Source organism: Panicum virgatum, chromosome 4K (genome assembly GCF_016808335.1).
Source record: "Panicum virgatum strain AP13 chromosome 4K, P.virgatum_v5, whole genome shotgun sequence".
In the NCBI taxonomy this organism is placed as follows: Eukaryota; Viridiplantae; Streptophyta; class Magnoliopsida; order Poales; family Poaceae; genus Panicum; species Panicum virgatum.
The window spans coordinates 28,023,207-28,046,378 of record NC_053139.1 but is presented as its reverse complement, the minus strand read 5'-3'; the positions used below and the strand labels follow the sequence as shown (position 1 = coordinate 28,046,378).

Here is a 23,172-nt window from a genome sequence, read left to right as displayed (position 1 = left end):
GGCAGGTGCTGACAACCCTGTCCGAGCCTTTTAGTAATCATCCACGTTTGGTATGGGGGGTAGGAGGTACATAAAGTCGCCGGGGTGTACAGGCTCCTCCCGTCGCTTCAATAGCGATCTCCCTGTTGTATAGTTTAATCTCTAACGAGCTAACTAATGAGAAAGTGTAGATATAGCTAGCCTAGCACAGCTGACTCGAGCTCTGACTTTTACCTTGCTCCCGGCCTTAAGCATCTTTTATCTTTCTTTTATTTATTTATCCAAGAGGGTAGTTTGTGTGTGTGCCACACTACCTCCTACCATGTTATTATCTTACCCCTGTTTATGCATGAGAATATCCAATCTAGATAGAGTTCACCGACTAATCTATATATTCTCTCACTCACCGCCTTCCCTGCGGAAATATAAATGACACTCCGGTATACCCCCAGGTAAAATGCTACAGCGGTATTCCGTGCGCTTGCGGATTCATTCGTGGTTCATGAAATACTGCCACCCCAAATTGGCATCTGCGGGCGTCATCGCTAGTGATGTTGGTAGGCGCCAACACTCGTGCACCCAAGCAAACCAGCTTAGGACAGGCCATGCCCCATTGGATTAGGAGAAGGGACACCTAGACAGCCCAAATGCCAAAGTTGGGGGCGGTTGGAGCTGGTGGGCCGTCGGCCGACCAAGCCCATGGGCCTCACCGCCTCACCTTTGACGCATGGTAGCTCCTCACTAGCTCCCAAGGTCGGTTCCAAGGGGAATGGCTGCATTCTCCGGACGAAAGCAGCATGTACCCCCTCTATAAATATGAGGGGAGGGGTTCCATTTGAAGACATCCATCATTTGCTCACTTCAATCCTTCTCTTGGTTTAGAGTTGTCCTAGAGTAGGGAGAGGGTAGAGGTACTCCGAGGGGCACCGGTAATCGGCACTCTTCTCCATTTTGTACCTCTACAAGAGTGAGAGAGTAGTTCGGAAGAAGTGCCGGGGTGTCAGAACTCTGCTCCCAGCTTGTACCTCTGCGGATGCTGCTACATTCTTCGAGTTTACTAAGTATTTGTGGTTCCTATCTCTAGTTTTATACTTGGTATAGTATATGCTAGTACTGCTTGTAGTTGAGTGAGATCAATTCTCTTACTTTCGGGTTCATCTCTCTATATTCATACAGAGTGCTGTAGTTTGTTATGGGATATCATATGTAGTTAGACTACAGTAGTAATCAATAGTGTAGGCGTGGTGTCTAGGCTAAGGGTTATCCTTCGTTTGCCTTATATCCCACGGTTTGTAGAGGTAGGCTGTAGGTGGTGGCAGCCCTATTGGTCCTCTGTACTCCTCCACGTTCGGATATAGCGTAGAACTGTTGGCCGGAGTCCACTGGCAGACTAGTTGTAAGCCGGTGCCTGTTGACGGTCACTAACGACACATTTTGATCGTCAACTATCGTGCAAAAGTCGAGCATCAGAAGGAATAAATGTTAGCATAGGATGATTATTTGACAAATTCCACAGATGCTGGTCTAAGAATGTGTGCAAAAGAATTTGGGCCAAAACCGCATGTGACAAGCATATTATCCAAGGCATAAATTCTTGGGCCAAGCACAAGCAATCCCAAAGGCCAAAAGGGCCCACTTGGCAGCTGCACATGAGAGGGAAACTCAACCCACACGCGTGACACGTTATCGATCCAAAGCAATTCCACCTCGACCAATCAGATGCGAGCAAGAAGATCCATGGACCCACCAGGGCATGCAACCGACATAGTTTCGCGCCAAGTCACCAAGAACCGACCTAAGGGCCCACTCATCAGTCACGTGTCCAAAATTGGGGGCGAAAGGCGGTGACCAGAGGTCGGCCGACCAAGTGGTCGCCGACCTGGCACTGGGCCCTCTCGCCTCCAGCTTCCACGTGTCACTTCCCTATTGGCTCTAGAAGGTAGTTTGAGGAGGATTGGCTGCATTCCCAGGTTGGCTCCCTCCTATAAATACAAGGAGAGGGGGCTCAAATGAAGACACACTCAGACACACACCACACACCACATCATCTCTTCTCTTGAGTCCTCACTTGAGGTGAGGAGTTGTCTTAGGGAGTTTAGGAGTAGAGGTACTCAGGAGGGGCGCCGGCAACGGCGCTCTTCTCCAAATTGTACCTCTACGAGAGTGAGGGAGATAGTCGGGGGATGTGCCGGGCTTGTCGGCGCTCTTCTCCGCTTGTACCTTGACGAATGCTTATTCGGTTGTAAGTGTTCGAGACTTTCTTTGATTATTTAGAATTAGAGTTTAGATCGCAAGTTATCATCTCTGTCTTATATTAGTTGATGTGTATCTAGCGAGTAGCATTTGACTCTAGAGTTGGGCTCCGGATAGAAAAGGATAACCCTGTATGCCTCTAGAGTTAGTAGGGAAAGGCGTAGATATGGTGTCTAGGCTGGACTATACCACTCAGTTGTCTGATAGTCCCATGGTTTGTAGAGGTAGCTGGCAGGTGGTGACAGCCCTGTTCGAGCCTTTTAGTAATCCTCCACATTCGGATATTGGATAGAGCACATATTGGAACTATCGGCTTGTATAAGCCGGTCGATACCTTTAGCTCGAAGTATAACGGCGATGTGATTTCTTCTTCTAAACATAGATTCTAGATCTTAGAAAGTCATCTCTTTCCTATCCTCCTACACCCTTGTGTGTGTCCTTGGACAGCCTGAACCCGTAGGTAGTGTACTCACGTTCCCTAGTGGATACGATACCCGGGAATACTCTTGGGTGAAAGCTACAGCGGTATCCGTGCGCTTGCGGATTTTATTCGTGACGTTACAAAATACCAACAGTGCCCGAAGCAAGTATTGTGCCCGAGAGATCGACCTTTAACTTATCTGTAGTGTTATCTTAGGAATGCTCTCTTCCCTTCAACCTATCTTGGTGTGTCCTTGGATTGACTAGATTAGAAGATAGTGTGGATTCGATAACCCTTGGAATATTCTGAGGTGAAAGCTACAACAGTATCCGTGCGCTTGCGGATTTATTCGTGATGCTAAAATACCCAACACCAAACAATTACACATACAGGTTCTATCCTGGCGTTGCGATGCTGTCATTTGGTCTTTGGGTCTTGTATCGTGTTGGAACCAATTAGGGGTGAGTACAGGGGGTTCTTGCGCGACCCTAGAGTCTTTACAAACAGTATCCGCCACACTATTAGTGTTTGGATTTTTCTTGGATTAATCTGTCAAGAACCGTTTTTTCATCATCGGTTTGTGAAACCCCACATTCGAGTTCTTAATCCATGGATTTCTGCAATTGAGTTGCCTTCTTCCTTGTTCTTGTTTGTGTTCTTCGATTCACAGGTAAGGATTAGTCTGCGTGGTGAGGTCAACCTACCAGCACATGGTTGACAACCAAGAGATGACGTGATGCCTCAATTTCGAGCTCGGATCTTGTTAATCGGAAGCTGGATCACTTGTGTTGTGCCATCGACCAATTGATAGTTATCTCATGACGGAAGATTGGGCATCCCTCACTTACCAATAAGTAACTTTTAAGGAATTGCGAGCCAATGGCCTAGTTGCAGGCTCGTGGCTGCATGAGCAAGAGCAACCATTTTCATTCTCCCTCATCGCCACAACTGCTGTTGGAGTGCCTATATGCTATGGTGGGTGCATTTGCAACATCGACACACTGTCGTGGCTGAGTCCTGGCACATGAACTTCCAGCGTCTCCTCTGCCCCGCCGGGCGGTGGTGAGAGGACATGAGGCTACGACTACAACGTAGTACAGAAGCACGGCTAGCGGTATTTTTAATTTGATATCCTAGATCTACCACGTTGGCATGGGAATCAAATGATGATGAAAACGGCAATGTGGCCTAATGTCTAGCTTGAGCTTGGTGCAGATTTCTGGATGACCACAAAAACTGCGCGACGTGCATGTCTAGCTTGAGCTCGGTGCAGATTTTACTATGTCAGAAACCCATTTGCTGACACAGCTCAAAGTTTATTCTTCAAATTCATGTCACTGATGTGGGGCTCATCAGCGACGCACTTTCTTACATAGTGTTTCCTTATGCAGAGATTCATGCATAGAACAAGACTTCTATTTTAATCTGAAGCATAACTCAACTTTCTCTTGGACCAAAATTAAAGTTTAAGGATCCATTCAATGAAATGTTTTGAAACATTCAGAATTAACCATTATGCATCAAAGTTTTTGTTTATCTAAAGTTACCAGATGGAATATTGATAAATTCATCATCAAACAAACCTGTACATCAATCTTACTCATCTATACTTTGCCTAGATACCGCCATCACCTAAACCACTGTTGGATTGTCGATGGTTTGGCTAGGCGAGGTCTGCCACACCCGACCACATTTGGTCACTATTGACGCATAATCTGGTCACACACTCGAATGCGCTAGAACGCGCGGATCGTCGATATGATCTTCACCAATGGGCTCCCTACGCACCGACCGGTCAGACCGGTCAGGGCAACCGGTCAAACCGGTTCTACAGAGAACGTCGCGAGGACCTAATACCTCGAGCTTAGGAGGGACTCCATCAGAGCTTGTGGATCTAGGGTTGCTCTGAGGTCGGCAGGCCACTCAGAACGCCATCAAACGCCGTAGAGACGAGCGAAGAACAGCAGATAGGGTTCAAAAAGTTAGGGTTTAGAGATAAAAAGTAAGGTACGAGTTGATGAATCGATTGGGATTACCCTCAATCGGATGTGGCCCTTCATATATATAGGGTGGGGAGGTCTGTACCCATTAGGAGTCGAAACCCTAATAAATCTTGTGTCAAAATACAACTCCTAACTCGGATTGTGACATTTTGGATCGGTCTGACCAGTCTCTGGACCGGTCTGACCGCCCCAAGACCGGTCTGACCGGGGTGCAGCTCTTCCGGGAGGCATAACTTCCTCATCCAGACTCAAAATTGGACGTTCCATATATGCATATCAATCGTCTCGACGAGATCTACATCATGGTGCAGTCCAATTGGCAATTTGACAAACTTTTTCTGACCGATTTATATAAGAGGTCTGACTGGTCTTCCCAGATTGTCCAGAAAACCTGAGTCGTGCCAATTTTGGGTGTCAACACTCACCTCACGTGTCGATGCTACACATGGAGAGAGCGAGGTTTGGCATAGATATATATGTTGCTGACAAACTTTGGCTGGCCCGATAGATCTAGCAGCACACTGATCCAAATGGCTTATCTTCAACAATGGAGTGTCATCATTAAGGAGACTAGGTGCATTTGGTTGGAGAACGAGATAGAATCGATCAATTCCATTCTAGATTAGAGGGATGGAATGGATCTATCTCTATGCTTGGTTCGAAGGATGGAATCGCTCCATTTTTTGCTTGGTTGCAAGGATAAGGATCAGCTGGTTCTTGTTCTGTTAACTACTGTTTTATTGGGCCCATCTGTCATAGACTAGTCTACGCCATCCACTCTCCTAAGCATTCCTGCCCACTGCCACAACCATGCTTGGTGTCTAGTTGCGCCACCGCACCGCAGCAGGGGCTGCTCCACCGCTGCAGCTAGGCCTCTCCTGGTGCTCGAGCAATGATAACATGGTCATTGGGAGGGTCTGTCATAGCTTGATTTGGTCCGCGCTGCCGCATGATTCATCTCGCCATCTTCCAATTTGTCGCCCCACCACCTATGGATTCATCGGTCACCGATTAAATCAGTCGGCCGCAAGCCAAATCGGCCCGTCGTAGCCTTAATTGTCACCCCGCCGCTGGATTCGTTGCACTAACACCAAATCTAAGCTGTGTTGCCTGTGGGAGGCAAAGCTTGGGCACATCGCTACCCAACGCACCTGCGCTCAGGTATCGGTTGCGGGGCCTGGCTCCAAGCAGTCTAGCGTCTCGGAGAGCAGGGGATCACGAGAAGAAGGACAATGCAAAAGGAAGCAAGAGAGGAAGAGGTGGGAGAGACATGGTTGAACAGGGATGGACTGGTTAGGATTTTTTGTGAAGCGAGTCCATCCTGCATATTGAGCAAATATTCCCTTGCTGGTAAGGCTCTGCTCGCATGTCTGCGAACCAAATGAAGGGTGGAAACTCTCGGTCCCGATCGGCTCCCCAACCAAACCCTTAGTTATAGGATCGGATGAGGAGGATGTGAAGCAATGGATGACTATAGTGCTTTGGTGGAGCTGAGACTTTGTATCCTAATTGTGAAAAGGATGAATGTACCATTGAAAACGTTTGAGACAACATGACAAATAGTTGTTTTGCGTGTTGGAGAAAACAAAACCGACACCAACACCCACCCACCCATCACAACCACCACCAAACTTAGCAGGATAGTTGAAGAGATTAATGTACCATTGAAAATGTTTGGTACAAAATGATGTGCTCCAGTATGAAAATGTTATGTGTTTACAATCTAGTTGCGGTACAATTTACATGTCATATATATATGAATGGTGTACGCTAGATAGTGTCTCATGTAAATGAATGTAAAGTATATGACATGTATTAGTATGACATATACTAGACAAGTGATGAAGATGATAAGCCATCACCATCAACATGCAGTTTCCTAGTATATATGTATACTAATAATGTCAACTCTTGTACGGAAGCCATCTCCCATCACAATGCTGCTCAAGCAATGTTTTTTCTGTTCTATCTCATTTTATTGGAACAACGTTTACCACATGCATTCTCATTGACAGCTAACCATTTGATGGTTTAGCTATGGCGAGTTTTATATACACTCGTGTGTAGCTACTGTCATCATCAGTATACCATCGTGTGTATGTCCGCATACTTATTTATCACTTTGAGTATGTTTATATACTTATTATAAGATGCTTCAAAGGTATATATATGAAAATTTTCAAAAGCAGCTTTTTTAAAAAATGTATAATGGTTATATCTCATGCTTGTAGCTACTCCACGCAATGCGCGGCATGAGGCGCGTGCGTAGGAGGTCCGCGCAGGGCCAAGCCGGCTACGACGGTGCAGCAGAGGCGTATCGTGCGAGGAGCAGCAGGGAGCGGACGAGCGGCGGCGGGCTCGTGCAGCAGGCCACGGCAGCGCAGCGTGGGACGCACGCAGGCTGGAGGTGGTGTGGGGAAGCGTGGAGCAGAGCGCGCCGGCAGCGTTCGCGACAGCGTTCTCCCCAAGTAACATGGTGAACACCAAGGCACGGCAGTCGCGAAGTGCGCCGAGGCAGCGTCCCTCGTTGGTGTTCCGGTTCGCGGCGGCGTCCTCTCTGTCCCTGTCGTGCTGCGAGCCGCAGTCGCTGAGTCGGGGCAGGAGTGGCGGTGCAGGGCATCGCTGCTCCTGCCGGGCACACCCCGGAGCTCCACAGGGCGCTTGGAGCAATGCGCGTCGCGGACAGTGCTGCCAGCCAGCGCGAGCATGGGCCCTGACGCCGGCACATCGCTCCGTGGCTATGAGTGTCGGTCGTCGAGAACTGTCGGTCACCGTGGTAGGGTGTAGGAGGCATGGTATAGATGACCAATGTTCACGCGTGTATATACCACCTTGCTGACTTCTGTGACATGTCTTATATGACCTGTATTGTTGTCATCACGGCCAATTATGATTTGTATCGCTGCTTCTATGACATTTCTTATATGACCTGTATCACTGCCCCCTATGACATCAGCAGAGTATAAACTGCCTTCTAGGACCTTCTATGACCTGCCTTCTATGACCTGTATTGCCTCTGCCTTCTATGACCCATATTGCTGTCTTATATGACGTGTATATCGTACAAACTGCCATCTATGACCTGTATCACTGTATTCTATGACCTGTATAATAGTGTGATTTCTATTGATCAAGAAGATTCGAAGTTCAAATTCTATGACATGCTACTGAGATTTCTATGTGCCAATTAGATTCAAAATCCGAATTTTTCCATCCCCTAGCTTTTATATGCACTTCTGTGGGTGTACGTACAAATTTTTATGACATGCTAGATATTTGTTTCTATAGTGTAGAAACTTATTATAAATTCTAATAAGATGAAGCTCAATTTGTCTGGATGTTTTTCTAATATTGATTATAAAAAGTGCATAGGTTCTGTTTATTTAATAAATTTATCCAAAAATGAGAGTTAGCTGGATCCTTGTGGAGGTACAGCGGCTAATGAGTACGGGTTCTTATCATTAATTAAGAACCATTTTCAAAAGAAGATCGAGGAATATTTTAAGATGCATATCTACTTAGTTCTTGACTGATTGTGAGTACGCATATAATCGTAGCGTTTCAAATGAAAAGAGGGGCCTTATTATTCTGAGCTTTCCATTGCATGCATCATTATCACATATTACTAGCTTAGCTGATGCCGTCCATGATGACCGTGCAGATATTGTCGATCAGATTATTATTAAAAGGTGGCTCTAGCTGTCAATGTACATGCGTGTGCCGTACATTATAGTCCACTGGATAAATTTATAAAGAGTTGATTCCATCGGTTGGTTGAGGTCGTACACAAGTACGGCGACTGACCTAGTCAAGATAGTTTTATAAGAAGCTCACACTATTTTTACTGAGATGTCGACATTTAATTTTAATTTCTTAATCTCATGCTGTCAGTCCGTTCAACGTAACTTGGATGTAGCTTGTTTCACCGTACCCACCGTACCCCTTCACCCATACGTATTATTTTACCTAAAATACGTGTACTTGTCTGTCACCTGCTAATAATAGTTAATACGACTATATTCACCTCAACAATATGTTTATTCATAAATATTTAATGCAAATTAACCACCTTCTTGTTGGAAATGTGAAAATCTCTCCAAAAATGGTCCTACGCGAATAAACTCATAACTTTTTCATTCAATAGCGGATGAAGTCAAACTTTATATCAAAATTGTGTAGAGACTGACGAGACCTAAAATCTTGTAGTTGATAACTTTTTCATTTAACGTTATTCAATAGTCTAGAAACTTATTATAAGTTCTCGAATTTTAAAATCTAGAAGTTTTAAATTTTGTCCAACAACCACGATTGTAGAGTAGCGCCATATCAAAGTTGTAGTGGTAAGATCTAAAATTTTATAGTTTATAAATAATTCATTTAAAACTGCTTAACAAGATTATTTAATAATTGTGCCCAACACATGGTTATGACTATATAGTATCTCATACTACAACTCAAGTCATACTTTCAGGTTTCCACAATCTTAATCTTTATATACACTAAATATACTTGGCATTTTTTCTATATCTATAGTTCACAATAACCATAGTGTAGAAGTTTTAGTTTTTTATTTATTTTGCTATATTTAAAGATTTAAATGAATTTTTGGATTAAAATAGAAAAATATTTTCAAAGGTGGATGGTGGCATCACCCGTCCCTGGAAACGGATTTCTAGGGGTGGGGCGGGTGATGGCTATATGTAGTTTCAAAAGGTAGAAACCGGGACTGCAGCATACGTCTCTAAACATGATATTGTTTTATCCGCTGCTAAAATTTAAAAAGTCTTGTTATCGATTTGAAAGAGCCCGGAGGTAGGAAGGAAGCTTCGTTGTTTGGTGTTTTGTGTGACATCAAGCTGGTGACGCTAGAGAAATTATTCATTATGGTGAACATCTAAGTCAAGATCTACTAACTTCGTTTTTGGATGATTAGATAAAATATTTGTAGCTAGTGTTTTTCATGAGGGGCTGGCCGGCTTGCAGCACCACTGCACTAGCAGTCCCCTGTGGACGTACGGTGAGAAGTACGGCACCTTATCATGCCAAAGAATATAATGGTAGTATACCCCGCAGACCGCAACTCGTTTTGAAAAATAAAGGTTGTCGTGACATGTAATCTTTAAGGGAGAAGTTAGCCAGCGGCGAATTTAGGATCTAAATTTAGGGGGAGGGGGGCTTTATTTTTCTCTTTTTCTTCCTTTCTTCTCTCTTTTTCTTCTTCTTCCTCCTCTTTTTCTTCTTCCTTTCCATCATCATGGTTAAAAATTATTGGGGGAGGCTTTGGGGGTCTCCATGAGCTCCATCGGAGTAGGGGGACTGGAGCACCCCCTCGCTCCGCCACTGAAGCTAGCTATGTTACTTGTAATAACGAATGAGTAGTGTTATTTGCTATACTAGTCGCGTATACGTATCTTTCTTTTTATTTCACATACTGACACACATATGTTCTTGTAAATAGAACCACTAAGTAGCATATAAATCTTTTTACACATCTATAACATTCTACCTAATGCGAGTACACTTTTGTGTGTGTGTTCCTCTGGAAAATGTGGAGAGGGAAAAATAGGCAAAGAAAGAAACCACCATGACTATTTTATATCTCGCCCCTTTGAAATTTTCAGCAAAGTTAAGTGACCATGCTACCCCCACCCCATAAGTCACTGAGAGGCTGTCAACCAAACCCGGCCCCCAATCAGCCAAGCCGCCACCGTGTTGATCCTTTTTTGCTTCCGGTACGCCGTACACCTCTCTCTCTCTCTCTCTCTCTCTCTCTCTCTCTCTCTCTCTCTGCAAGTCAACGCCCACTCGATCTCTCCTCCGTACGGAAAGAACTCAAGAAGCTGGGCTATGGAGGGCGATCTGCCCTGGTGCTTTGGAAGCAGCAGCAACAACTGGGACCTGCACGCCATGGTGCGTTTCGCCTGTGGCGGTGGCGGCCGAGTCACCCCGGCGCCGAACTCAGACGAATCCTTCTTGTCTGGGCTGCCGCCGCAGCCGCAGCAGCAGATGGACACCGCCGCGTCGTGGCAGCCGCTTCCGGCTGACCCTGCCCTCGAAGACCTCTGCCTCCAGGCCCTCCTCGCCGCCGCGCCCAAGCCTGAGACGCCGCAGCCAGCATCGCCAAGAAACGAAACGCCGCCCAAACCACCCACTTCCTACCGCAACGCCGGCGGACCCACACGATCGAGGAGGAAGTACGTATCCGCTGTCAAATTAATAACCTCGATTGTCGATGATTTTCTTGCCAAATGCACCAGCTCTTCGGCTCATCTCATCGCGGGAAGTATCTGGATTCTGTTCTGTAGGAAGAAGAAGAGTCAGGTGAGCAAGGAGGTGACGCGGGTGCCCGCCGGCGCGCCGTCACCGGACCCCTGTGCGTGGCGCAAGTACGGACAGAAGCCGATCAAGGGGTCGCCGTACCCGCGCGGCTACTACCGGTGCAGCACCGACAACGACTGCAAGGCGCGGAAGCAGGTGGAGCGCTGCCGCGACGATCCGGCCACCTTGATCGTCACCTACACCGGCGGCGACCACAGCCACCCCGTCCCTCTCCACCGCAACTCCCTCGCCGGCACCACGCGCAACAAGGCGCAGCCGCCAGCGTCCACCTCCCCCGGCGAGGAACCTCCACAGCTGCAGCAGCAGGTTGCGCCAACCGCGTCGTCGGCCGACACCAAACAGCGGCAGGGCTCGCCGTCCGCGCCTGCCGGGATGTTCCCCGCGACTCCGCTACATTGTCCGCGGCCGCGGGCTGGTGTGGAGCGCGAGGAAGAGGACGAGGCAGAGGCCGTCGCCGCCAGTCTGCTGCTCCAAGATGCGGAGATGGAGGGAGAAGATGACGTGCTGCAGTTCCTCAAGCCCGCTGCGGGTCCCGATGACGGCACTGTCTGCAAGGACACCATGCTATTCCCGGAGCCCAACGAAGCAGATCCGGGCGGAGGCTGCTGGGTGGACGACGTCAAGCTCTCACCCCTCAGTAACCACGAGCCTCAGCAGAACGTCCATGAACATTGGCGAGGAGAAATTCCCAGTCACGGGCCTTCCGCCGTGGGAGGCAGCTGCAGCGATACCGGCAGCGAGCAGCTGGGCGCCTGGGCCTGGGCCTGACTTTTGCATACACTGATACACATCTCGATCTCCATCTCCATGCACAGTATGCTATTAAATCTTGGCTTGTTGCAGCAACATCCAGTAGTAAATGTGATTATGTGCTACTATATATATATATATATATATATATATATAAGGTATATTCTATAGCCGGCCACAAAATAGCTATTCTGTGGCCAGTCCACATGGCGTGCTGTGATTTACCATCGTAATGCCCACGGTCACTAACACCCACGAGCCGAGCGTCCAGGATTCCTTTATGTGAGTAGCGCGAGCCACGCATGTGTCATGCGAGCCGAGCGGGATGATCATTGACGGCCTGGTAGTAATTAGCATATTCATGAGCCTTTAACTACCTGCGTAGCCCATGCTATCTAATTGGGTTACCAATTCCTCCTGTTTTTTTAGCTTCTGTAGTAGTAAAAAATCAGATTGAAAGCTTCCAAGATGCAGCCTACTGAGCCAGCACTTTCGTTCGATTCTAGTGCACCTTAAGGAGCTTCAATGGTTGTCGTCTACGGCACGTCCGCCGCAGTACAACCTGCATCAGCAAGTGCTCCTGCACCAATGGCTCTCTCTCAGGAGACCATGGAGGTCTCGCCGTCGGCTCCGCAGGCGTCGCAGATGATGCATGGTGATGTTGCATCCCCCTGCCTTGGAGATGTCGTAACCCCAAGGCTGATGACATGCAACGGAGTTGGCTCGATCGGGCAGGGCACATCCTGTCAATCTCTTGGGAACGACCAAGTTGCCAGCCGGGACATTTCCACAAGCCGTATCACCGTCGATGATGATGACTCCTTATCCATATAAGACGTGCATGCATGTAAGTTTTCTCCAACCAATTGATTTAGCTTAGTATTGACTCTTGCAACAATATTATACTATAGTAACTTACGTTGATTCGTTTGATTCAATTTAATTTTGTTTATGTCGGTTGCAAATGATGAAGGTACCAAGTTGATTAGGTTGTAAGTTTCAGATTTATTTTTGGATTCCTGATCTCTGTAATAGTCCATAATACCAGATGGCATAGGTGATTTATTTTTTTTTTGCATTACGTTTCTACCTCTATAGGCATTCAGTAGGCATGGTTCATTTATTTGAAATTTGGACAGGCCTCACCAGGCTGATTTACGTCAGGATTTAAGGTTCATAAACCATCCTAATCTAAAATGTGTGTCAATCTAATTGTGTGACCATCCTTGCAGGATCCCCTGTTGCCTGCCGAAGTTGTCCCAAATGAAGATCTTCGTTTCGAGAGCAGCACTGAAGCTTACAAGTTCTACTACTACTATGCGGGCAAAGCGGGGTTTGATGTACGGAAGACAAGGACTAATAGAAAGACTGTTGCAGAGTTTTCATGCAATAAACAGGGCCATTGGGAATTCTATAAGCCTGATGAAGAGAGGACACGCGAGAAGATGTCAATGCAGTGTGAATGCAAGGCATTTGTGAAGGCTAAGAAGAACACTAAAAAGGGATATTGGTTCTTTGAGAGGATCAGGTTGGAGCACTCCCACCCATTGCATCCATCACCGCGACTAACACAGTTCATGAATGCACATAAGAACAAGGATCCGGTGATCATGGGAATTGTTGACAAGATGCAACATGCCGATACATCCCACAATACCACAGTCAATTATTTATTAGATATGTATGGTGGTGTCCAGAACTTCACATTCACTGAGATGGACTTGAAAAACAGGTAATGTATATAATAAATATCTTGAGTGCATAATGATATAGTAATTATTTTAGAATTGAAAATTGCAGTAACACATTCTCCACATTTTATAGGAGGGCTGCATCTGCAAGGTCGGAGAGGGAGAATGACATACCAAAGCTAATGGAATTCTTCAAGGAGATGAAGGCCCGAAATCCATACTTCTACGAAGAGGTGCAAGTGGATGAAAATAATGTGATAAAAAATGTATTTTGGAGTCATGCAAGCCAGCGGGCAGAATACAAGGATTTTGGTGACGTGATTACGTTTGACACCACTTATCGCACAAATATGTATAGCATGCCTCTAGCTATGTTTGTCGGCTCAAACCATCAACTTCAGAATGTAGTGTTTGGCCAAGCACTTCTGCACGACGAGAAACCTGACACATTCGAGTGGCTGTTTAAAGCATTCAAGAACTGTATGTCAGGGAGTCAGGATCCACAATGCATACTTCCTGGTGAGAACAATAAAACAATGGTTTTGTCACTGATGTGGGGCTCATCAGCGACGCACTTTCTTACATAGTGTTTCCTTATGCAGAGATTCATGCACAAAACAAGACTTCTATTTTAATCTGAAGCATAACTCACCTTTCTCTTGGACCAAAATTAAAGTTTTAGGAAATTAAAGTTTCAGGATCCATTCAATGAAATGTTTTGAAACATTCAGAATTAACCATTATGCATCAAATTTTTTGTTTATCTAAAGTTACCAGATGGAATATTGATAGATTCATCATCAAACAAACCTGTACATCAATCTTATTCATCTATACTTTGCCTAGATAGCGCCATCACCTGAACCACTGTTGGATTGTCAATGGTTTGGCTAGGCGAGGTCTGCCACAACCGACCACATTTGCTCACTGTTGACGCAAAATCTGGTCACACACTCGAATGCGCTAGAACGCGCGGATCGTCGATATGATCTTCACCAACGGGCTCCCTACGCGCCGACCGGTCAGACCGGTCAGGGCAACCGGTCAAACCGGTTATACAGAGAACGTCGCGAGGACCTAATACCTCGAGCACGGGAGGGACCCCGTCAGAGCTTGTGGGTCTAGGGTTGCTCTGAGGTCGGTAGGCCACTCTGAACGCCATCAAACGCCGTAGAGACGAGCGAAGAATAGCAGATAGGGTTCAAAAAGTTAGGGTTTAGAGATAAAAAGTAAGGTACGAGTTGATGAATCGATTGGGATTACCCTCAATCAGACGTGGCCCTTCATATATATAGGGTGGGGAGGTCTGTATCCATTAGGAGTCGAAACCCTAATAAATCTCGTGTCATAATACAACTTCTAACTCGGATTCGGCATTTTGGATCGGTCTGACCAGTCTCTGGACCGGTCTGACCGCCCCAAGACCGGTCAGACCGGGGTGCAGGTCTTCCGGGAGGCATAACTTCCTCATCCAGACTCAAAATTGGACGTTCCATATATGCATATCGATCGTGTCGATGAGATCTACATCATGGTGCAATCCAATTTGCAATTTGACAAACTTTTTCTGACCGGTTTGTATAAGAGGTCTAACTGGTCTTCCCAGATTGTCCAAAAAACCTGAGTCGTGCCAATTTTGGGTGTCAACACTCACCTCACGTGTCGATGCTACACATGGAGAGAGCGAGGTTTGGCATAGATATATACGTTGCTGACAAACTTTGGCTAGCCCGATAGATCTAGCAGCACACTGATCCAAATGGCTTATCTTCAACCATGGAGTGTCATCATTAAGGAGACTAGGTGCATTTGGTTGGATAACGAGATAGAATCGATCAATTCCATTCTAGATTAGAGGGATGGAATGGATCTATCTCTATGCTTGGTTTGAAGGATGGAATCGCTCCATTTTTTGCTTGGTTACAAGGATAAGGATCAGCTGGTTCTTGTTCTATTAACTGCTGTTTTATTGGGCCCATCTATCATAGACTAGTCTTCGCCATCCCCTCTCCTAAGCATTCCTGCCCGCTGTCACAGCCATGCTTGGTGTCTAGTTGCGCCACCGCACTGCAGCAGGGGCTGCTCCACCGCTGCAGCTAGGCCTCTCCTGGTGCTCGAGCAATGATAACATGGTCATTGGGAGGGACTGTCATAGCTTGATTTGGTCCGCGCTACCGCCTGATTCATCTCGCCATCTTCCAATTTGTCGCCCCACCACCTACGGATTCATCGGTCACTGATTAAATCAGTCGGCCGCAAGCCAAATCGGCCCGTCGTATCCTTAATCGTCACCCCGCCGCTGGATTCGTTGCACTACCACCAAATCTAAGCTGCGTCGCCTGTGGGAGGCAAAGCTTGGGCTCATCGCTGCCCAACGCACCTGCGCTCAGGTATCGGTTGCGGGGCCTGGCTCCAAGTAGGCTAGCGTCCCGGAGAGCAGGGGATCACGAGAAGAAGGACAATGCAAAAGGAAGCAAGAGAGGAAGAGGTGGGAGAAACAGGGTTGAACAGGGATGGACTGGTTAGGTTTTTTTGCGAAGCGAGTCCATCCTGCATATTGAACAAATATTCCCTTGCTGGTAAGGCTCCGCTCGCATGTCTGCGAACCAAATGGAGGGTGGAAACGCTCGGTCCCGATCGGCTCCCCAACCAAACCCTTAGTTATAGGATCGGATGAGGAGGATGTGAAGCAATGGATGACTATAGGGCTTTGGTGGGGCTGAGACTTTGTATCCTAATTGTGAAAAGGATGAATGTACCATTGAAAACGTTTGAGACAACATGACAAATAGTTGTTGTGCGTGTTGGAGAAAACAAAACCGACACCAACACCCACCCACCCATCACAACCACCACCAAACTTAGCAGGATAGTTGAGGAGATTAATGTACCATTGAAAATGTTTGGTAAAAAATGATGTGCTCCAGTATGAAAACGTTATGTGTTTACAATCTAGTTGCGGTACAATTTACATGTCATATATATATGAATGGTGTACGCTAGATAGTGTCTCATGTAAATGAATGTAAAGTATATGACATGTATTAGTATGACATATACTAGACAAGTGATGATGATGATAAGCCATCTCCATCAACATGCAGTTTCCTAGTATATATGTATACTAATAATGTCAACTCTTGTACGGAATCCATCTCCCATCACAATGCTGCTCAAGCAATGTTTTTCTGTTCTATCTCATTTTATTGGAACAGCGTTTACCGCATGCATTCTCATTGACAGCTAACCATTTGATGGTTTAGCTATGGCGAGTTTTATCTACACTCGTGTGTAGCTACTGTCATCATCAGTATACCATCGTGTGTATGTCCGCATACTTATTTATCACTTTGAGTATATTTATATACTTATTATGAGATACTTCAAATGTATATATATGAAAATTTTCAAAAGCAGCTTTTTTAAAAATGTATAATGGTTATATCTCATGCTTGTAGCTACTCCACGCAATGCGCGGCATGAGGCGCGTGCGTAGGAGGTCCGCGCGGGGCCAAGCCGGCTACGGCGGTGCAGCAGAGGCGCATCGTGCGAGGAGCAGCTGCAGGGAGCGGACGAGCGGTAGCGGGCTCGTGCAGCAGGCCATGGCAGCGCAGCGTGGGACGCACGCTGGCTGGAGGCGGCGTGGGGAAGCATGGAGCAGAGCGCGCCGGCAGCGTTCGCGATAGCGTTCTCCCCAAGTAACATGGTGAACACCAAGGCACAACAGTCGCGAAGTGCACCGAGGCAGCGTCCCTCGTTGGTGTTCGGGTTCGCGGCGGCGTCCTCGCTGTCCCTGTCGTGCTGCGAGCCGCAGTCGCTGAGTCGGGGCAGGAGCGACGGCGCAGGGCATCGCTGTTCCTGCAGGGCACACCCCGGAGCTACACAGGGCGCTTGGAGCAATGCGCGTCGCGGACAGTGGTGCCAGCCCGCGCGAGCATGGGCCCTAACGCCGGCACATCGCTCCGTGGCTATGAGTGTCGGTCGTCGAGAACTGTCGGTCACCGTGGTAGTGTGTAGGAGGCATGGTATAGATGACCAATGTTCACGCGTGTATATGCCACCTTGCTGACTTCTGTGACATGTCTTATATGACCTGTATTGTTGTCATCACGGCCAATTATGATTTGTATCGCTGCTTCTATGACATTTCTTATATGACCTGTATCACTGCCTCCTATGACATCAACAGAGTATAAACTGCCTTCTAGGACCTTCTATGACCTGCCTTCTATGACCTGTATTGCCTCTGCCTTCTATGACCCATATTGTTGTCTTATATGACGTGTATATCGTACAAACTGCCATCTATGACCTGTATCACTGCATTCTATTACCTGTATAATAGTGTGATTTCTATGGATCAAGAAGATTTGAAGTTCAAATTCTATGACATGCTACTGAGATTTCTATGTGCCAATTAGATTCAAAATTCGAATTTTTCCATCCCCTAGCTTTTATATGCGCTTCTGTGGGTGTATGTACAAATTTTTATGGCTTGCTAGATATTTGTTTCTATAGTCTAGAAACTTATTATAAATTCTAATAAGATGAAGCTCAATTTGTCTGGATGTTTTTCTAATATTGATTATAAAAAGTGCATAGGTTCTGTTTATTTAATAAATTTATCCAAAAATGAGAGTTAGCTGGATCCTTGTGGAGGTACAGCGGCTAATGAGTACGGGTTCTTATCATTAATTAAGAACCATTTTCAAAAGAGATCGAGGAATATTTTTAGATGCATATCTACTTAGTTCTTGACTGATTGTGAGGTCGCATATAATCGTAGCGTTTCAAATGAAAAGAGGGGCCTTATTATTCTGAGCTTTCCATTGCATGCATCATTATCACATATTACTAGCTTAGCTGATGCCGTCCATGATGACCGTGCAGATATTGTCGATCAGATTATTATTAAAAGGTGGCTCTAGCTGTCAATGTACATGCGTGTGCCGTACATTATAGTCCACTGGATAAATTTATAAAGAGTTGATTCCATCGGTTGGTTGAGGTCGTACACAAGTACGGCGACTGACCTAGTCAAGATAGTTTTATAAGAAGCTCACACTATTTTTACTGAGATGTCGACATTTAATTTTAATTTCTTAATCTCATGCTGTCAGTCCGTTCAACGTAACTTGGATGTAGCTTGTTTCACCGTACCCACCCCTTCACCCATACGTATTATTTTACCTAAAATACGTGTACTTGTCTGTCACCTGCTAATAATAGTTAATACGACTATATTCACCTCAACAATATGTTTATTCATAAATATTTAATGCAGATTAACCACCTTCTTGTTGGAAATGTGAAAATCTCTCCAAAAATGGTCCTACGCGAATAAACTCATAACTTTTTCATACAATAGCGGATGAAGTCAAACTTTATATCAAAATTGTGTAGAGACTGACGAGACCTAAAATCTTGTAGTTGATAACTTTTTCATTTAACGTTATTCAATAGTCTAGAAACTTATTATAAGTTCTCGAATTTTAAAATCTAGAAGTTTTAAATTTTGTCCAACAACCTCGATTGTAGAGTAGCGCCATATCAAAGTTGTAGTGGTAAGATCTAAAATTTTATAGTTTATAAATAATTCATTTAAAACTGCTTAACAAGATTATTTAATAATTGTGCCCAACACATGGTTATGACTATATAGTATCTCATACTACAACTTAAGTCATACTTTCAGGTTTCCACAATCTTAATCTTTATATACACTAAATATACTTGGCATTTTTTCTATATCTATAGTTCACAATAACCATAGTGTAGAAGTTTTAGTTTTTTATTTATTTTGCTATATTTAAAGATTTAAATGAATTTTTGGATTAAAATAGAAAAATATTTTCAAAGGTGGGTGGTGGCGTCACCCGTCCCTGGAAACGGATTTCTAGGGGTGGGGCGGGTGATGGCTATATGTAGTTTCAAAAGGTAGAAACCGGGACTGCAGCATACATCTCTAAACATGATATTGTTTTATCCGCTCCTAAAATTTAAAAAGTCCTGTTATCGATTTGAAAGAGCCCGGAGGTAGGAAGGAAGCTTCGTTGTTTGGTGTTTTGTGTGACAACAAGCTGGTGACGCTAGAGAAATTATTCATTATGGTGAACATCTAAGTCAAGATCTACTAACTTCGTTTTGGGATGATTAGATAAAATATTTGTAGCTAGTGTTTTTCATGAGGGGCTGGCCGGCTTGCAGCACCACTGCACTAGCAGTCCCCTGTGGACGTACGGTGAGAAGTACGGCACCTTATCATGCCAAAGAATATAATGGTAGTATACCCCGCAGACCGCAACTCGTTTTGAAAAATAAAGGTTGTCGTGACATGTAATCTTTAAGGGAGAAGCTAGCCAGTGGCGAATTTAGGATCTAAATTTAGGGGGGGGGGGGGGGTTTATTTTTGTCTTTTTCTTCCTTTCTTCTCTCTTTTTCTTCTTCTTCCTCCTTTTTTCCTTCTTCCTTTCCATCATCATGGTTAAAAATTGTTGGGGAGGCTTGTGGCGGGGGTTGGGGGGGGGGGGGGCTCCATGGGAGTAGGGGGATTGGAGCACCCCCTCGCTCCACCACTGAAGCTAGCTATGTTACTTGTAATAACGAATGAGTAGTGTTATTTGCTATACTGGTCGCGTATACGTATCTTTCTTTTTATTTCACATACTGACACACATATGTTCTTGTAAATAGAACCACTAAGTAGCATATAAATCTTTTTACACATCTATAACATTCTACCTAATGCGAGTACACTTTTGTGTGTGTGTTCCTCTGGAAAATGTGGAGAGGGAAAAATAGGCAAAGAAAGAAACCACCATGACTATTTTATATCTCGGCCCTTTGACATTTTCAGCAAAGTTAAGTGACCATGCTACCCCCACCCCTTAAGTCACTGAGAGGCTGTCAACCAAACCCCCAATCAGCCAAGCCGCCACCGTGTTGATCCTTTTTTGCTTCCGGTACGCCGTACACCTCTCTCTCTTTCTCTCTCTGCAAGTCAACGCCCGCTCGATCTCTCCTCCGTACGGAAAGAACTCAAGAAGCTGGGCTATGGAGGGCGATCAGCCCTGGTGCTTTGGAAGCAGCAGAAACAACTGGGACCTGCACGCCGTGGTGCGTTTCGCATGTGGCGGTGGCGGCCGAGTCACCCCGGCGCCGGACTCAGACGAATCCTTCTTGTCTTGGCTGCCGCCGCAGCCGCAGCAGCAGATGGACACCGCCGCGTCGTGGCAGCCGCTTCCGGCTGACCCTGCCCTCGAAGACCTCTGCATCCAGGCCCTCCTCGCCGCCGCGCCCAAGCCTGAGACGCCGCAGCCAGCATCGCCAAGAAACGAAACGCCGCCCAAACCACCCACTTCCTACCGCAACGCCGGCGGACCCACACGATCGAGGAGGAAGTACGTATCCGCTGTCAAATTAATAACCTCGATTGTCGATGATTTTCTTGCCAAATGCACCAGCTCTTCGGCTCATCTCATCGCGGGAAGTATCTGGATTCTGTTCTGTAGGAAGAAGAAGAGTCAGGTGAGCAAGGAGGTGACGCGGGTGCCCGCCGGCGCGCCGTCACCGGACCCCTGGGCGTGGCGCAAGTACGGGCAGAAGCGGATCAAGGGGTCGCCGTACCCGCGCGGCTACTACCGGTGCAGCACCGACAACGACTGCAAGGCGCGGAAGCAGGTGGAGCGCTGCCGCGACGATCCGGCCACCTTGATCGTCACCTACACCGGCGGCGACCACAGCCACCCCGTCCCTCTCCACCGCAACTCCCTCGCCGGCACCACGCGCAACAAGGCGCAGCCGCCAGCGTCCACCTCCCCCGGCGAGGAAGCTCCGCAGCCGCAGCCGCAGCCGCAGGTTGCGCCAACCGCGTCGTCGGCCGACACCAAACAGCGGCAGGACTCGCCGTCCGCGCCTGCCGGGATGTTCCCCGCGACTCCGCTACATTGTCCGCGGCCGCGGGCGGGTGTGGAGCGCGAGGAAGAGGACGAGGCAGAGGCCGTCGCCGCCAGTCTGCTGCTCCAAGATGCGGAGATGGAGGGAGAAGATGACGTGCTGCAGTTCCTCAAGCCCGCTGCGGGTCCCGATGACGGCACTGGCTGCAAGGACACCATGCTATTCCCGGAGCCCAACGAAGCAGATCTGGGCGGAGGCTGCTGGGTGGACGACGTCAAGCTCTCACCTCTCAGTAACCACGAGCCTCAGCAGAACGTCCATGAACATTGGCGAGGAGAAATTCCCAGTCACGGGCCTTCCGCCGTGGGAGGCAGCTGCAGCGATACCGGCAGCGAGCAGCTGGGCGCCTGGGCCTGGGCCTGACTTTTGCATACACTGATACACATCTCGATCTCCATCTCCATGCACAGTATGCTATTAAATCTTGGCTTGTTGGAGCAACATCCAGTAGTAAATGTGATTATGTGCTACTATATATATATATATATATATATATATATATATATATATATATATATATACACACACACACGGAAGGTATATTAGCCGGCCACAAAATAGCTATTATGTGGCCAGTCCACATAGCGTGCTGTGATTTACCATCGTAATACCCACGGTCACTAACACCCACGAGCCGAGCGTCCGGGATTCCTTTATGCGAGTAGCGCGAGCCACGCATGTGTCATGCGAGCCGAGCGTCCAGCGAGCCAAGCGGGATGATCATTGACGGCCTGGTAGTAATTAGCATATTCATGAGCCTTTAACTACCTGCGTAGCCCATGCTCTCTAATTGGGTTACCAATTCCTCCTGTTTTTTTAGCTTCTTTAGTTGTAAAAAATCAGATTGAAAGCTTCCAAGATGCAGCCTACTGAGCCAGCACTTTCGTTCGATTCTAGTGCACCTTAAGGAGCTTCAATGGTTGTCGTCAACGGCACGTCCGCCGCAGTACAACCTGCATCAGCAAGTGCTCCTTCACCAATGGCGCTCTCTCAGGAGACCATGGAGGTCTCGCCATCGGCTCCGCAGGCGTCGCAGATGATGCATGGTGATGTTGCGTCCCCCTGCCTTGCAGATGTCGTAACCCCAAGGCTGATGACATGCAACAGAGTTGGCTCGATCGGGCAGGGCACATCCTGTCAATCTCTTGGGACTCCGACCAAGTTGCCAGCCGGGACATTTCCACAAGCCGTATCACCGTCGATGATGATGACTCCTTATCCATATAAGACGTGCATGCATGTAAGTTTTCTCCAACCAATTGATTTAGCTTAGTATTGACTCTTGCAACAATATTATACTATAGTAACTTACGTTGATTAGTTTGATTCAATTTAATTTTGTTTATGTCGGCTGCAAATGATGAAGGTACCAGGTTGATTAGGTTGTAGGTTTCAGATTTATTTTTGGATTCCTGATCTCTGTAATAGTCCATAATACCAGATGGCATAGGTGATTTACTTTTTTTTTTGCATTACGTTTCTATCTCTATAGCATTCAGTAGGCATGGTTCATTTATCCGAAATTTGGACAGGCCTCACCAGGCTGATTTACATCAGGATTTAAGGTTCATAAACCATCCTAATCTAAAATGTGCGTCAATCTAATTGTGTGACCATCCTTGCAGGATCCCCTGTTGCCTGCCGAAGTTGTACCAAATGAAGATCTTCGTTTCGAGAGCAGTGCTGAAGCTTACAAGTTCTACTACTACTATGCGGGCAAAGCGGGGTTCGATGTACGGAAGACAAGGACTAATAGAAAGACTGTTGCAGAGTTTTCATG

The 23,172-nt window shown here is 46.6% G+C and overlaps 3 protein-coding genes across 3 annotated transcripts; all 3 read left to right on the top strand.

Moving 5' to 3' along the window:
- The first annotated feature begins 10,503 nt into the window (after positions 1–10,503).
- LOC120702081 (WRKY transcription factor 22-like) lies at positions 10,504–11,763 on the top strand. The gene is made up of 2 exons (XM_039985854.1): positions 10,504–10,850; positions 10,962–11,763. The coding sequence occupies exons 1-2, from the start codon at positions 10,504–10,506 to the stop codon at positions 11,761–11,763; spliced, it is 1,149 nt and encodes a 382-aa protein (XP_039841788.1).
- Positions 11,764–12,270: 507 nt separating this feature from the next.
- On the top strand, positions 12,271–14,023 carry LOC120702080 (protein FAR1-RELATED SEQUENCE 5-like). The gene is made up of 3 exons (XM_039985853.1): positions 12,271–12,432; positions 12,978–13,477; positions 13,570–14,023. Exons 1-3 carry the CDS (start codon positions 12,271–12,273, stop codon positions 14,021–14,023), a joined length of 1,116 nt encoding a protein of 371 aa, XP_039841787.1.
- A 6,466-nt stretch (positions 14,024–20,489) lies between these two features.
- Positions 20,490–21,755, top strand: LOC120702079 (WRKY transcription factor 22-like). Its single transcript, XM_039985851.1, has 3 exons — positions 20,490–20,836; positions 20,948–21,293; positions 21,336–21,755. The coding sequence occupies exons 1-3, from the start codon at positions 20,490–20,492 to the stop codon at positions 21,753–21,755; spliced, it is 1,113 nt and encodes a 370-aa protein (XP_039841785.1).
- Positions 21,756–23,172: the final 1,417 nt, after the last annotated feature.